Genomic DNA, 16,503 nt, shown 5'->3' with positions numbered 1-16,503 from the left:
AGCTCCTCCCGTCACTCCCCCCCATTCCCGCAGCTCCTCCTCCCTCTCCCCCAGCCCCCCCCCCGCTCTCCCCCGGCTCCTCCCGCCGCTCCCCCCGTGTTTCCCGCAGCTCCTCCCGCCGCTCCCCCCGTGTTCCCGCAGCTCCTCCCGCGGCCCCCCCGCTCCCGCAGCTCCGCAGTCCGGCGCAGCCCCGGCCGGAGAAAATGGCGGATCGCGCCGAGATGTTCTCGCTCTCCACCTTCCACTCGCTCTCCCCGCCCGGCTGCAGGTGAGCGGCGTTTTTGGGGGTGCGGGATGGGGGGTGGCGGGGTGGGGGGGTGCGGGATTCCCGGCGGGCGCGGGATGCGGCGGGCGCGGGATGCGGGGTCGCCCTGCCCTTCCCCTCCCGCTGCACCGCCCTTGGACCGGGCCCGCACCCCCGGCCCCCCCTCGGGCCCCCCCGCCCGTTCACCTTGGGATGGGGGCCGGGGGGCCGCATCCCGCCCCCCCCGCGCGGCCCTTCCCGGGATTAACGGCGCAGCCGCCGCCGGCCGCATCCATCCATCCATCCATCCATCCTTCCATCCGTCCATCCATCCATCCGTCCATCCATCCATCCCCCGGAGCATCCCCGGCCGCTCCCTGCGCGCGGGGGCCGCCAGGGCTCGGGGGGTCCCCTGTGTCCCCTTCCCCCCCCGCCGCGGGTCAGAGCCCCCCCCCGGCCTCTGGGCCCCCCCGGGGCCGCCGCATCCCGGGGCCGCTGCGGGAGGAGCCGCCGCCGCCGCCTCTTTGTCTCTCCCGAGGCGCCGCAGCGGCCCCGGGATGGGGCTGGGGACGAGGGTGGGAATGGGAATGGGGGGGCCGGGGCCGGGAGCGGGGGGCGCGCTGGGCCGGTGGGCGCGGGGGCTCAGAACCCCTGAGGTGCTCCCGAGGCGGGGCGATGCTGGTGGGTTCCCGCAGCCGGGACCCCCTGGAGCCGCGCCGGGGTCCCGGGATCGGTCACCTTCCCGCAGGGCTCCCGGGGGTCCCGGGGGGGGGGACGCGGCCGGGCCCGCCCCGCGCCTGACCTTGGCGGGACCCTCCGGGGGGGTGCGGGGTGCGGGGCCGGGGGTCGGGGCCGGGCCAGGCTGGCGCAGTGCGGGGCCTTGGCGCCCGGCAGCGGGATGGGGAAGGGCAGGAGGCGGCGGCGAGGGGCAGCTGGAGGGGCCCTGGGGATGCGGGAGCTGCGGGGCAGCGAGCTGGGGGCGGTGGGGCTGCGGGGTGTGCCCTTGGCTGGTTGTGGCCTGCGCTGGGCAGGACGCGCGGCTGCTTCCCGGCGGGGTCCCCTTCCCTGGGACGTGTCCCCTTCCCTGGGACGTGTCCTTCCCCGGGCAGCCCTGTCCCCGTTCCTGAGCATCTCCTTCACCGAGTATCCCCTTCTCCCGGATGTCCCCTTCCCTCGGCATCCCCTCAGCCGAGATGTCCCCTTTCCTGAGCGTCCCCTTTCCTGAGCGTCCCCTTTCCTGAGCGTCCCGTTTCCCGAGTGTCCCCTTTCCCGAGCATCCCCTTCCCCAGGCTCTCCCCTTCCCCGCCCGCTGCGCAGCAGGACCCCGGGGTGTCCCTGCCCGCGGTGGCGCAGGGAGGGGAGGACGCGGCTTTGCCGTGGCTGCTCGGGCTGGCCCAGGGCCCCGGGGGCAGGCGGGGACCCCGCAGCCCGGCCCGACCCCGGCGGGAGGAGCAGCCTGGGGAGCGGGCGCTGTGTCCCGGGGCCAGCCCGAGAACCGGGGCGAACCTCCGGGGATGCCACGGCGGCGGCTTCTCCCGGGGCTCCCAGAGCGTCCCGAGCCCCCGGCAGGGCCCGCGGAGGGGGCGCGGGGCCATCGCAGGCTCCCGAACCCGGCCGTGCCCTTCCCGAGGAGCCCTGGGAGGGGGTGCCCAGCCCAGCTCGGTGGGGCCGCTGGGGTGGGATCTCCCGGCTGGAGAGGGAGCGGCCGAGGTGGCGGGAATGCTCGGCGTGGGAACGGCTCGGTGCGGGAATGCTCGCTGTGGGAATGTCGCGGTGCACACGCAGCAGGGACTGGGGAGGGCTCCCACCTCCCGCTCGGAGGTGGCCGCAGGTCGGGCCATGGGAGTCCCCTGTGCCGGTCAGGACCCCCAGATCACCAGTTTGGGGTGGCCCCGGGGTCAGCCCCGACCTCCCCGTGGCTCTTCCCCGGCCTTGGGGTGGCGGCCGTGGAGGGGGTGGGGGACACGTCCGCTGTCGGGATCAGAGCCCGCCGTGTGGGGGCCAGGGCAGAACCCACGCCCGGCGCAGTGTCCGGGCAGCCGGGCTGGGAACGATGAGGAAATTCCGGCTGCCCGTGGCCTGTGCCGCGCCCCCGGGCAGCCCGGCCCTGGCGGCGCCCGTGCCCGCGCCGCTGTGCCCCCGCCCCGTCCCTGCGTGGCCCGGGGGTGGGAGACATTGGGTGCCCTTTGGGGTCCCAGTCCAGCCCCCGCTCCCCCCAGCCCATCCCAGCTCAGGATGTGCCACAGCGGGGCAGGTGGGGCAGGTGGGATGGTGGGGCCCTGAGCGCTCCCCGCTGCCTCTGGCCCCTCCCGACCCCCCCCTCCATGTGCAGGGCTGGGTGAGCCCCCCCTTCCTGAGCCTCTGCCTCGGCTCTGCTCCAGCTCCAGCCCCTCAGTCCGGTGCTCCCCCCCGGCAGGTTGGCAGGTTCCATCCTCGTGGTTCCATCCCACTGTGTCGTTCCCATCCCACCATGGCAGCCCCATCCCACCCCAATGTCCCCATTGTGCTGTGCCCACCCCATCCCACCGTGGCTGCCCCATCCCACCACAGTGTCCCCACCCCACTGTGCCATTCCCATGCCATGCCAGCCTCGGGTGTGTGACCCCCCCAGCCAGGAGGGGATTGTTGCCCAGTGAGGAGGGTCCAGGGGTACAGGACCAGAGCTTGGCCAGGAGTCTGCAGGCCGGGTCTCCATCCCAGGAGGACTCATGGCCCCGCTGTCCCCCCTGGATGGCCAGAGGATCGCCCACAAGGCCCCTGTTCACCCCCAGAGAGGGCAGAGAACCCCAGGATTCTTCCCCCGCCCTGCTGTCTGCAGGAGAGCAGCCCTGGCTATTCCGTGGGGTTGGGGAGAAGGGCTCTGCACCCCAACACCCTGGGGCTCTGCTCCCCAATGGGCTCTGCACCCCAGCACCCTGAGGCTCTGCTCCCCAATGGGCTCTGCACCCCAACACCCCAGGGCTCTGCTCCCCAACAGATTTTGCTCCCTGACACCCTTGGGCTCTGCTCCCCGATGGGCTGTGCCCTAATGTCCTGGGTCTCTGTGCCCCAAAGGGCTCTGCACCCCGATACCTCAGGGCTCTGCTCCCTGATACCCCGACAGGCTTTGCACCCCGAAGGGCTCTGCTTCCCAACACCCCGGAGCTCAGCATTCCAAAGGGCTCTGCTTCCCAACACCCCGGAGCTCAGCATTCCAAAGGGCTCTGCTTCCCAACACCCCGGAGCTCAGCATTCCAAAGGGCTCTGCTTCCCAACACCCCAGAGCTCAGCATTCCAAAGGGCTCTGCTCCCTGACACCCCAGGGCTCTACACCCCGACGGGCTCTGCACCCCGACACCCTCGGGCTCTTCTCTCCCGCACCCTGACAGACTCTGCTCCCTGACACCCTGGGACTCCCTGACACCCCGGGGCTCTGCACCCCAAAGGGCTCTGCACCCCAAGACCCCAGAGGGCTCTGCACCCCGACCCCCCAGTGCTCTGTGCCCCACAGCCCCCCGGGCCCCCCAGTCCTGGCCGTGCCCCAGGGTCCGGCCCAGCCCTGCAGCCCCAGCCCGTGGTGCCGGGCCTGGTGCCATCCCTGCTGGTTTTGCCCCAAATCTGCGCGGATTGGGCGCTCCGTGCCCTACTTCTGGGAATTATGTGATTAGGGGAATCTTTCTCCCGGTGAATCGGGAGCAGGCGCCCGGCCCCGTGCCGGGTGAGGGGCTGCAGGAGGGGACTTTGGGGGGAAAGCAGGAGGGGGCACAGCCCTGACCCCCCATGTAGGGGTCTGATCCTGCTGTCGACCACATTCCAGGGCTGAGCCCCCAGACCTGTCCCCTCCGGAGGTGCCCACCTGCCCTGGTGCTGCCACGTACCCATGGGAATGGGCTGGGGGTCTCTGGGTGTCCCCAACCCCCTGGGGGTTGGCAGAGGGTCCCATTGGCACCTGGGCGCTGCCACACACCCACAGGGCTGGACTCAGGGGGTCTCTGGGTGTCCCCAGCCCTCTGGGGGTTGGCAGAGGGTCCCACGGGCCCCTGGGCACTGCCACACACCCACGGGACCAAGCTTGGGGCCCCTGTGTGTCCCCACCCAGGGGGTCCCACCGGTGCCCAGGCACTGCCACACCTCCCACCTCGCAGAGCCCCCCCCCAAATGCCTGGTTTCTGTTTTCCAGCACCAAATCCTGCTGGGAATCCTCTTCTTTTCCCTTCGATTCCCGCAGAAGCCGCTGGTTTCCATGACACCCCCATTCCCGACGGAAGGCGCGTGGGGGTCCCTCGGGCTTCCCGTCCCTTGGGGTGTCGGAGCCCGGATCCCCCCTTGCTGTGCCCGGCCTTGCTGTGGGTTAACCCCCCAGTAACCCCCAGTGACCCCCAGTAAAGGCCCCGGCTGGAGAACAGCCCCTCCCAGCACAGGGCACCCCAATGCCCTGGGGTGGGCACTGTCCCCTCCCTGGCTCAGCTCCAGCCTCTGCCCTGGGCTGGCTCCAGGGATTGTACTGGGCAGGGAATTTGGGACGTGTGGTGGCCTTGGCACCTCTGCCCAGCCGGGGTCAGCGTGGGTGTGTGGTGACAGGGTGGTGGTGGCATGTCTCTGTGGTGATGCCATCCTGGTGCTCCTGTGCTGGCACCCAGGAGTGACAGGGGGATGGTGGCACATCCCTGTGCTGCTGCCATCCCAGTGGTCCCATGCTGGCACCCAGGAGTGACAGGGGGATGGTGGCATGTGCCTGCAGTGCTGCCAGCCCAGTGTGGATGGCTGGGCAGGGAATCTGGGACATGTGGTGGCCTTGGCACCTCTGCCCAGCTGAAGGCCACTCTGGCCATGTGGTGATGGAGTTATGGTGCCATGTCCCTGTGGTTGTCCTGTTTTGGTACCCAGGGGTCACAGGGTTAGGGTGCCATGTCCTTGTGGTTGTCCTGTTCTGGTACCCAGGGGTCACAGGGTTAGGGTGCCATGTCCTTGTGGTTGTCCTGTTGTGGCACTCAGGGGTGATGGAGTTATGGTGCCATGTCCCTGTGGCTGTCCCATGTCCCTGTGGCTGTCCCATGCTGGCACCCAGGGGTGATGGGGTTGTGGTGCCATGTCCCTGTGGCTGTCCCATGCTGGCACCCAGGGGTGATGGGGTTGTGGTGCCATGTGCCTGTGGCTGTGCCATGCTGGCACCCAGGGGTGATGGGGTTGTGGTGCCATGTGCCTGCAGTTCTGCTGTCCTGGTGCTCCTGTTCCAGAGCCTGGGGGTGACAGGGTTATGGTGCCATGTGCCTGCAGTGCTGCCATGCCAGTGTGGATGGCTGGGCAGGGAATCTGGGACATGTGATGGCCTCGACACCTCTGCCCAGCTGAGGGCCCCCGTGCCAGGTGGTGGCAGGGTTTGGTGGCATGTCCCTGTGGTGCTGCTGTGCCAGTACCCGGGAGTGACAGGGTTATGGTGGCACGTGCCTGTGGTGCTGCTGTCCTGGTGCTCCTATGCTGGCACCCAGGAGTGACAGGGTGCTGGTGGCATGTCCCTGTGGTGATACCATCCTGGTGCTCCTGTGCTGGCACCCAGGGGTGACGGGGTTATGGTGGCATGTCCCTGCAGTGATGGCACCCAGGGGTGACGGGGTTATGGTGGCATGTCCTTGTGGTGATACCATCCTGGTGCTCCTGTGCTGGCACCCAGGGGTGATGGGGTTATGGTGACATGTCCCTGCAGTGCTGGCACTCAGAGGTGACGGGGTTATGGTGGCATGTCCCTGCAGTGATGGCACCCAGGGGTGACGAGGTTATGGTGGCATGTCCCCGTGGTGCTGGCACTCAGAGGTGACAGGGTTATGGTGGCATGTCCTTGTGGTTCTGCAGTGCTGGCACCCAGGGGTGACAGGGTTATGGTGGCATGTCCCTGCAGTGCTGGCACCCAGGGGTGATGGGGTTATGGTGGCATGTCCCCGTGGTGCTCCTGTGCTGGCACCCAGGGGTGACGGGGTTATGGTGGCATGTCCCTGCAGTGCTGGTACCCAGGGGTGACAGGGTTATGGTGGCATGTCCCTGCAGTGCTGGCACCCAGGGGTGACAGGGCTATGGTGGCATGTCCCCGTGGTGCTCCTGTGCTGGCATCCAGGGCTGAGAGGGCTGTGGTGGCATCTCCCCGTGGTTTGTCCGGTGCCAGTGCTCCTGTGCTGGGGGTGCCAGCAATACAATGGATGGATCTCCCTGTGGTGCCACTCGGCTCTCAGGGCCATGGGGGCACAGGTGGCCTGTCCCTGAGGTCTGTCACACCCCCCCCCCCCATGTCTCCAGGCCCCCCCAGGACATCAGCCTGGAGGAGTTTGACGATGAGGACCTGTCGGAGATCACGGACGACTGTGGCATCGGCCTCAACTACGACTCGGATCACTATGAGAAGGTGCAGGACCCCCCCTGGGGTCTGGGGGGGGCGCTGGCCTGGCACAGCTCCCCCCACAGCAGGGAGGAGTGGCTCACACTTGCCCAGCTCGGCCTGGCTGGGTGCTGGTGCCAGGACAGGCAGGGGGGGCCAGGCAGGGACTGGCAGAGCTGGGGTGTCCCTGGTCCCCTCTTGGGCACCCTTGGGGCACTGCCAACCCTGCCACGGTGGGGATGGTCACCCCGGGGTGGGCACAGGGCTGTGGCGAGCGCAGGGCTCTGTCCTGTGCCCCCTAACCCGGTGCCCCCTCCCCAGGACTGCCTGGTGCTGGACCGCGGGGAGCAGCCCCACCCCGTCTGCACCTTCCAGGACGACTTCCAGGAGTTCGAGATGATCGACGACAACGAGGAGGAGGAGGAGGAGGAAGAGGAGGAGGAGGAGGGCAACGATCTGGAAGCTCCACCGTCCCCTTCGGCCTCACCCATCCCCTCGCCCGCCCTGGAGGAGACGCAGAAGCACCGACCCACCACGCTCAACCTGACGGCCCCGGGCACCCAGGTGAGGAGGGGGGTGGCCCGGAGGGGTGTCCCCACCGAGGATTCTTTGCCCCCTGTGCCCACGGGGGCTCCGTGGGTGCCTGTTCACGCCGTGTCCCCCCTGTCCCACCCCGGCGCTGGACTCGGGGGCTCCCCCACGATGTGGGGGGGTCCCCGCAGGGGTGTCCCCGTGTCCCCGCGCACGCGTGTGCGGTGCCAGCCCCGAGCCACCACCGCAGTGTGTGGGAAGCCGCGTGCGGAGCGGCTCCATCCGGCTGCATCCGGCTGCGTTGCCATGGAGCCGGGGGCTCTCGGGATTCTCGGCACCCCCCATCCCGGGAGGGCACCGCGCGCTGAAGGGCTGTGGGGGGCTCTCGAGGGTGAGGGTCACCGGAGGGTGACAAACCCCAGGGGTCCCTCTCGGCCTTGTCCCTCTGTGCCCCGGCGGCTGCACCTGCAAAGCCGGATCCCGCTGGCAAAGCCGGATCCCACTGGCAAAGCCAAATCCCACTGGCAAAGCCAGATGCCGCTGGCAAAGCCAGATCCCACTGGCAAAGCCAGATCCCACTGGCCACCCCGTCCCATCGTCCCTCGGGGGGAGGGATGAGCAGAGCCCCTGGATCTGACCGGGTCCGACCCATCAGTGTCAGTAATCCCCGTGCCCTGTCCCCCCAGCACCATCTGCCCCTGCACCCATCCCCTGTACCCCCAGTACCCGTTCCTGTCCCTCCCAGCGCCCATCCCTGTCTCCCCATTCCAGATTGCCCCAGCATCCATCATCCTCTCCAGCGCCCATCCCTGTCCCCCCAGTACCTGTCCCTGTCCCCCCACACCCATCCCTGTCACCCCACACCCCTCCCGCCCCCCCGGCTCCCACTCCCGAGGCAGTGCCCCAGCCCCTCCCTCTCCCGCGGGGGTTCGTGCCCGGTGGCACACGGCGCCGGCCCCGCTCCCTAATCCCTGCTCGGTGGGATTAGCGCTGCCCGCGCTTCCCGCCGGGACTAATCCGCAGCTGCGGCCACGCCGGCGGGACAGCCCCGGGACCCCTGCGGCTCCGGCCAGCCCGGGGGCTCGGGCCCACCGCGGGGCCACCGGCTCCGGGGTCCTGCCGGGGGGTCGGGATCTGCTTGTGTGGCCCCGCGCGGGGGGTGCCGGGGGTCGGTGCCGGTGCTGGCGCGTCCCCCGTGGGGTCTGTCCCCGGGATGGGCACCGTGCCGTGCGGTGCCGTGCCATCCCTCGGCCCTGGCGCGCGTCTGGCCGGGCAGGGGATCCAGGGACGCCCTAATCCGGATAAACCCCCGGCACGTGGCACGGGGGCTGCCAGGCCGGTGGGAGCTCCGAGGGGCGCCCCGGGCCCGCCCCGGCCCGGTACCGCCCGTGTCCCGTTGTCGGGTCCCCAAACGCGCCCTACGCCCCCCTCCCCCGGGTCTCACCCACCCACCCACCTTGGCTGTGCTCTTCCCGCAGGATTCCCTGAACAACAACGGCAGCTTCCCACCGCCCGCTCACCGCACGACCTGGCAGGACGCCCTCCTCCACTCCTCCTCCTCCTCCTCTTCCTCACACACCGGTGAGCGCGGGGCGGGGACGGCCACGGGGTCCCGCCCCGCCGCGGGGCCGGGGTGGTCCCGCAGCCCCCCGGGGTGACACGGGCTCTGCCTTCCCGCAGGACACTCGTCTCCCCACGCCTGCATCCTGGACGGACCCTGCCTGGAGAGCCCGCGGGGCCCCGGGGGGGCCCCCCCCTCGCTGCCGCCCTCCCCCTTGGACTCGCAAGGCAACAGCCCCGAGTCCCTGGCACATGGTAACCCATCGCCCCCGAGTGCCGGGCAAGATTTTAACATGAACCTCATCTCCGCAGCGCTCCGAGCTCCGCTGTCCCCGCCGCGCCCCCGCCAGCCGCCCCCTCAACCGTGTCTCTCTCCAACAGGGCCCGCGGCTCCCCCCGGCCCCCCCGACGCCGGCCCCCCGCCCCCGGCCCCCGCCGCTGCCCCCCGCGCCCCCACGCAGCCCGAGGCGGCCCGGGGGGCCCCCAGCCCGGGGTCCCCCCGCCCGCAGCCCGGCCCCCCGCGGCCCCCCGAGGAGCGGGCGGACGGCGCCCGCGTGTGCCCCCCGGAGCCGCTCAGCTCCGACGGGGAGGGTCCCCGGTCCGGCCGGGCGGCCAGCGTGCGCGGGCACCCCTCGGGCTCCTCGGAGACCACCTCGCCCTCCTCGGACCCCGGCATCGAGGCCGACCTCACCAGCCGCACCGCCAAGCCCTTCCTGCCCGGCGGGCGGCACGGGGAGGACCTGAGCTCGCCCGGCTCCGACTCGGACGTGGAGGGGGAGCTCGAGGCGGCCTTCGCCGGCGGGCGCCTGGTCAGCAACATGATCTCCTCCATCTCGGAGACCGAGCTGGACCTGAGCAGCGACAGCAGCAGCGGCCGCTCCTCCCACCTCACCAACTCCATCGAGGAGGCCAGCTCGCCCGGCTCCGAGGGAGAGCTGGAGCCGGAGCTGGAGGCGCCCGGCCTGATGGGCATCAAGGACTCGCTGCTGCTCGACAAGGGCAAGGAGGAGGAGGAGGAGCCCGCGGAGAGGGGGCCGCCGGAGCGCGGCGTGGTGAGGCGGCAGAGCCTGGCCGAGCTGAAGATGGAGGGGTACTACGACAGCCTGGACCCCGCCGACTGCCCCGCGCCCGAGGGCCAGACCGAGGTCTCCGCCTCCAGCCCCCTGGACCTGAAGATCGACCCGGACCACAGCCTGGAGAGCATCCGCCGCTCCTTCTACCTGCCCGTGGGGCCCAAGCTGATGCCCGAGGCGGACGAGGAGGACAACAGCGAGTACGACTCCGACTCGGAGTCGGAGCCCGACCTGAGCGAGGACTCGGACTCTCCCTGGCTGCTCAGCAACCTGGTCAACAAGATGATCTCGGAGGGCTCGTACCCCATCAAGTGCCCGGACGAGTGCTTCCAGAACACCCACTCGCTGTGCGACACCATCTCCCCGGCCTCCGACCTGGAGCCCGAGATCCTGAGCGAGGCGCTGGACGAGGAGCCCGTCCCGCGGGACTCTCCGGCGGGGCCGGGGGACGCGGCGGTGCCGCGGTGCCAGCGCGCCATCGAGCTGGTGGACATGGAGACGCTGCGCAGCTCCCTGGAGTGCGCCGAGGACGAGCGAGGCCTGGACGCCGCCACGGAGCCGCCGCCGGAGCCGCCGGCCGAGGAGCCGGGCCCCTTCCTCTTCCTCAGCAACCCCACCAACGACACCATCGCGCCCGTCTTCCCGGGGCGCCCCGTCACCCTCGACAGGCTGGACGCCTCCGAGGTCCTGGCCACCTTCGGCTGCCGTCCTGCACCGCCACGTGTCCCACCACGTGTGTCCCCAGGTGCTGAACCCGCCGTCACCGGGGACCACCACGGCGCCGGGGACCACCACAGCACTGGGGACCACCACGGCGCCGGGGACCAGCGCACCGCCAGCCCCGAGGGCTGGGCCGTCGACAAGGACCTGGACTCGGGGGTCCTGGAAGCCGCCGACATGATCGACGACGTCCGGTTAGTGCCCCCCGACGCCGACCCCGCCACGCTGGACGTCTCCACCGCCAAGACCAACCGCGGCTTCGCCATGGCCTTTGATGAGGACGAGGGGTCCTTCCTGCCCAGCTCCCCCTTCCCCACGGCCCCGCGGCGGGGCAGCTTCGGGGGGGAGCTGCCGCCCGTCCCCGGGGCGCCGGAGCCGCCGGCGCTGGACGAGTCGCTGGCCTACGACTCGGTGAAGTACACGCTGGTGGTGGACGAGCACACGCAGCTGGAGCTGGTGAGCCTGCGGCGCTGCACGTCCGTGCTGAGCGACGACAGCGACCTGCTGCGCGCCTGCGACCGCTGCGACATGGACGACGAGGTGGCCTTCGGGGACGGGCTGGTGGCCCCCGACGCGCACAGCTCCTCCGAGGACTCGTCCCCCGAGGCCGACCTCCAGTTCTCCAAGAAGTTCCTCAACGTCTTCGTCAACAGCACCTCGCGCTCCTCCAGTAAGTGGCCGTGGTGTGCCGTGGTGTGCCGTGGCATGGCGTGCTGTGCCACTTTGTGCCATCCTGGGCTGCTCTGCATGGCCCTGGTAGACCGGCTGCCCTTCATGTCTCGTCCCAGCCATCCTGGCCGTGGCACCATCCCTGTGGGCCATGTCATGGGATGTCACAGGAGGTGGGACAGGGGGTCACAGGGATCCTCAGCCCTGCTCTTCTGGGGGGGGTTCAGTGGGACCCCTTGAAGAGGTGATGGCTCCCTGCACCCCAAGGGTCCTGCAGCCCCCGGGGTGGGGGGAGGGCAGTGACGGGTGTGTCCCCCACGCCAGGGGGTGGGAGCCGCCCCTGGGCCTCACGGAAGCCCCCCCCTCCCCAGGCACAGAGTCCTTCGGGCTGTTCTCCTGCATGGTGAACGGGGAGGAGCGGGAGCAGACCCACCGCGCCGTCTTCAGGTGAGCAGCAACCCCAAACACGGGTGCCATGGGGGGTCTCCAGGACCCTCTGCCTGCCCACATCCTCCACCCATCCCTCCACCCATCCCTCCACCCCTCCATCCATCCCTCCACCCCTCCATCCATCCCTCCACCCATCCCTCCACCCCTCCATCCATCCCTCCATCCCTCCATCCATCCCCCCAGGTTCATCCCCCGCCACGAGGATGAGCTGGAGCTGGACGTGGACGACCCCATCCTGGTGGAGCTGGAGGAGGACGACTACTGGTACCGGGGGTACAACATGCGGACGGGGGAGAGGGGCATCTTCCCCGCCTTCTACGCCCACGAGGTGGTCGGCCAGGCCCGGGACGCCATCGGTAGGAGCCCATGGGGTCCCTGGGGACGTGGGGGGGTGTCTTGGGGGTCTCGGGGCACCCTCTCCTCGCCCTCTCTCCTCGCCCAGGCCTGAAGAGGAACCCGTGCTGGGTGGAGCGGTTCAACGTGCAGTTCCTGGGCTCCGTGGAGGTCCCGTATCACCAGGGCAACGGGATCCTCTGCGCCGCCATGCAGAAGGTGAGGGGGGGGCGGCGGGACCCCCGCGCCGCCCGTGGGACCCCCCACCCCTGACGCGGCTCCTCGTGCGCCCCCAGATCGCCACCACCAGGAAGCTGACGGTGCATCTGCGCCCCCCGGCCAGCTGTGACCTGGAGGTGACGCTGCAGGGCATCAAACTCATCCTGACCGTCACCGAGTACAGCCGGGACGAGGAGGTGAGGGCAGGGGGCCGGGGGGCACGGGCAGGGGGGCCGGGGGCACGGGGAGGTGGAGGGAGGGGTTTGGGGGGCGATGGGGATGGAGTGTGGAGAGACGAGGAGGGGAGGCAGTTTGGGGGGTGACCGGGAGGTGATGGGAGCAGGGGGGTGGATTTGGGGGGATGAGGAGGGGATGGGGCTTGGGGGTAATGAGGTGATGGGAGGGGGTTTGAGGGGCGACCAGGAGGTGAGGGGAGTGGGTGTGGGGATTTGGGGGGAATGAGGAGATGAAGGGAGGGGGCTTGGAAGGATGGGGAGGTGAGGTGAGGAGGCTTGGGGGGTGAGGGGGTGAGGAGAGGGGGCTTAGGGGGTGACGAGGATGTGAGGGGAGAGGGCTTGGGAGGATGTGACAAGGATGTGACGAGGAGGCGAGGGGAGGGGATTTAGGGAGGTGATGAGGAGGTGAGTGGCACAGGGGGTGGGTTTGGGGGATGACCAGGAGTTGAGGGGCGTAGGTTTCGGGGGTCTCTGAGCACTCAGCCGATCACCCACCCCCCTGCTCTTCCCTCCCAGTTCGAGCGCTGCAGCCACTTCTTCCAGATGAAAAACATCTCCTTCTGCGGGTGCCACCCCCGGAACAGCTGGTGAGCCCCCCAGCCCCCCGTGGGCACCACAGGGGACCCCCATCCTCTGCCAGGGGCACCCACAGGCCACACCAGGACCCTCTGCCCACTCCTGGTCCCCCTGTGGCTGTTCCGGGGCCCTGGTGGGTGTCCCCCTGCCCGGGGCAGGGTTGGGGTGCCCCCCTCACCCTGTGCCGCCCTCACCCTGTGCCCCCCTCACCCTGTGCCCCCCACAGCTACTTCGGGTTCATCACCAAGCACCCGGTGCTGAGCCGCTTCGCCTGCCACGTGTTCGTGTCCCAGGAGTCCATGAGACACGTGGCCGAGTGTGTCGGGTACGGAGGGCACGGGACGGGGGCACAGGGGGCGTGGGGCCGTGGGGTTGGGTGCAGGGTGGGTTGGGGGGCTGAGGAGCTGGGTGCAGGGGGGCTGGGCACCAGGGGCCTGGGGGTGCTGAGGGTCTGGGGGTGCTGGGGGTCTGGGTGCCAGGGGACTGAGTGCTGGGGGGCTGGCAGTGCCAGAGGTGAGGGTGCACTGGAGCTGGGTGCTGGGGGACTGGGTGCTGAGGGCTGGGTGCTGGGGGTCTGGCAGTGCTGGGCTATGGGTGTGAGGGGGCAGGAGTCTGGGGGCTGGCAGTGCTGGGGCTGGGGGTGCAGAGGGGCTGGCTGTGCTGGGATCCTGGGTGCCAGGGCACTGGGACTGTCAGGACTGGGGGTGTGGGTACAGGGCATCTGGATCCTGGAGAGGTGACTGTGCCAGCTCTGGGGGTGCTCGGGGGCTGGCAGTGCCATAAGTGGAGCTGTGGGTACTGGGGGACTGGGTGCAGGGGGGCAGGGGTCTGGGGGTCTGGCAGTGCTGGGGGTGCAGAGGGGCTGGGGTGCTGGATGTCTGGGTGCAGGGGGCTGGGGTGTTGGGAGCCTGGGTGCCAGGGCACTGGGACTGTCGGGGCTGGGGGTGTGGGTACAGGGCATCTGGATCCTGGAGAGATGACTGTGCCAGCTCTGGGGGTGCTGGGGGGCTGGCAGTGCCACAGGTGGGGGTGCAGTGGAGCTGGGGGTGCTGGGGGACTGGGTGCTGAGGCTGGGGGTGCTGAGGGGGGTCTGGGTGTTGGGGTGTGGCTGTGCCAGGTTTGGGGGTGCGGGGGGTGCAGGGGATTGGGGTCCCAGCCCTGAGCCCCCCCGTCGTGCCCGTCCCCAGCCGAGCGTTTCAGGAATATTACCAGGAGCACCTGGAATACGCCTGCCCCACAGAGGACATCTACCTGGAGTAGGGGGGCAGCGGGGGGGCTCCTGCTTCCGCACCCCCCTCCAGCCCCACGGCGGCCAGAGACTGTGTGACCCCCAGCCAGCCGGCTTGGCCCCCCCGCACACGCTCCAGCCCGGGCCCCGCGGCCCCCCCGCACACCCTCACCGCTTCTCGGGGGGCCGGGGGCCGCCGCGGACCACGGGTGGGTATCGCCCCGGGCACGGCGGTGACGCAGCCCGGCCTGGGGGGCCGGGGAGGAGCCGCCCCCCACCCCCTGCATGAGCAACGCCGGCCCGGGGGGCAGGAGCGGGGAGAAGCCCCTCGGCCACGGGGGGGACCGAGAGGGGGGCTCGAGGGGGTGAGTGGGGCTGGGGGGAGGCTGTGGGGGGGCTGAGGGGGGCACAGGGAGGGGGGGTGTGCCAGGGTGAGCATCTCCATGAAGCCCCCGAGCCCCGCGCAGTGCCAGCCCCCCACCCTGAGGAACGGGGGTCCCCCCCGGCGCTGCAGCCCCCGGGAACGGCCCAAACCCCCCCTCCAGCTGCAGCCCCCGGGTCTCCCGCCCCCGGCCCCCTCGTGTCGGTGCCCCCGGCCCCACCCCCTGCCACCGCTCCGCCATCCCCCCGCCCGGGGGGCCGAGCTCCCCCCGAGGGGCCGTGGGGCGCAGCACCGCGCTCGGGCCCCGGGGGGGTCCCCGTCGGGGGGATCCCCGTCGGGGGGGTCCCCGTCGGGGGCCCCCCCACTCCTCACTGCTGTGCCTGGTGGTTTCTTTGCTTCGGCCCCTCTCGCCCAGCGCTATCGTGACTATAACTCCACCCGCTCGATGTCCCGATATTTATCTGTAACTCAGCAGCCAGAGGAGCCCCGAGAGCCCCCCGAGCCACTGTACGACCCCCGGTTGTCCCCACGCCGTGTCACCCACTTGGTCTTTCAATAAAATATATGCTTGGTGTGACCACGGGGCTGGGGGCACTGCTGGGGCACCCTGGGCCGGGCTGGGGGGCTGCGGGGTGGGGGGCAACCAGAAAACGGGGGGTACCCAGGAGAGGGGGGCACCCAGAGAGTGGGGGGACACCCAGGTGGGTGGGGGGGGCGGGCAGCAAGAGAGTGGGGGCACCCAGGAGAGGGGGTGCCAGAGGAGTGGGGGGACACCCAGGTGAGTGGGTGCACCTTGGAGGGGGGGCACCCAGGAGAGTGGTGGGCACTCAGGAGAGGGGGGGGACACCCAGGTGAGGGGGGGGGCAACCAAGAGGGGTAGGGACCCCCAGAAACGTGGGGCACCCAGAGGAGCGGTGGGCACGCAAGAGGGGGGGGGCACTCAGCAGAGATGGGGTGTCCAGGGGGTGCCAAGCAGAGGGGACACCCAGGAGAAAGGGCACCCAGGAGAGGGTGGGGGGCACTAAGGAGGGGGGGGCAACCAGGAGAGGGGGGTACCAGGAAAGTGGGAGGAACCCGGGAGAGGGGCACCAAGGGGAGAGGGGGGCACTCAGGGCAGGCACCCAGCTGAGGAAGGACCCATGTGAGGGGGGGCATCCAGGAGAGAGGGGGCACCAGGAGAGTGGGAGGCACCAAGGCCGAGAGGGGGTCACCCAGGAGAGGGTCTGTGGGGGCACCTGGAGAGGGAGGGCACCCAAGGGTCCTGGCACCCATGCTGTAGGTGTAACACTGGGGGCAGTGGCATCATGAGCACAGGACACGTCCTGGCACCTGTGGGAGCCGTGGGCACCCCAAAATTCAGGCACTGCTGTCCCTCTGGGGCTCCTGTTTGTCCCCAGTCCTATGCAGGGACAGGCCAGCATGGGAGGGGCTGCTGGAGCTGAGAGAGCACAGGACAAAGCGGAGCTTTCTTATAAATTTATTACATAATAATAATAATAATAATTAATAATAATAATATAATATAAGAAACATAGATCTCTGTGGGGGATGTGTATCACAACGTCAAGGGCGGGAGGCGAATGGCCGCACCTCCATGACTCTGGAGAAGGAGAAATCTCCTCCGGAAAAATCCATACAAAATAAGGGTGAAGTCAAACCGACCCTGGGGAAAAAATTAAAACCGGAACGAAAACCCACAGGTGAGTCCGTCTGGGTGAGAACCGAGAGTGTGTGGATGGCGGGGCCGCGGCGGGAGCCGGTCTGTGCACATGCAGTGGGCGTGAGGGTGACTCCGCGGGTGGCACATGCATGGGCAGTGAGGGCTGTCCGGGACGGGGCCGGCGGGAGCCAAGTGCTCCGGGTTGTTTTGTCTGGGGGGGAGAGGGGGGGTCACGGACAGGCTGATGGAGGGGGGGTGGGGGGGCGATGGCGCTCG

The 16,503-nt window shown here is 70.1% G+C and overlaps 1 protein-coding gene across 2 annotated transcripts; it reads left to right on the top strand.

Annotated features, from left to right (window-relative positions):
* MAPK8IP2 (mitogen-activated protein kinase 8 interacting protein 2) lies at positions 1-15,144 on the top strand. Of its 2 annotated transcripts, XM_064656811.1 has the most exons (13): positions 1-268; positions 6,512-6,617; positions 6,912-7,154; positions 8,600-8,702; positions 8,802-8,936; positions 9,063-11,144; positions 11,515-11,590; positions 11,777-11,949; positions 12,036-12,145; positions 12,223-12,342; positions 12,898-12,968; positions 13,184-13,282; positions 14,145-15,144. In XM_064656811.1, the coding sequence occupies exons 1-13, from the start codon at positions 204-206 to the stop codon at positions 14,215-14,217; spliced, it is 3,456 nt and encodes a 1,151-aa protein (XP_064512881.1). In that variant the 5' UTR covers positions 1-203; the 3' UTR covers positions 14,218-15,144. The 2 variants fall into 2 exon arrangements, with proteins under 2 accessions (XP_064512881.1, XP_064512880.1); XM_064656810.1 differs by having other exon boundaries at positions 8,802-11,144.
* The last annotated feature ends 1,359 nt before the right edge of the window (positions 15,145-16,503 follow it).

The sequence above is a fragment of the Pseudopipra pipra genome, chromosome 5, assembly GCF_036250125.1.
Source record: "Pseudopipra pipra isolate bDixPip1 chromosome 5, bDixPip1.hap1, whole genome shotgun sequence".
Lineage (NCBI taxonomy): Eukaryota > Metazoa > Chordata > Aves > Passeriformes > Pipridae > Pseudopipra > Pseudopipra pipra.
This window is presented reverse-complemented; position numbering and strand designations above follow the sequence as displayed.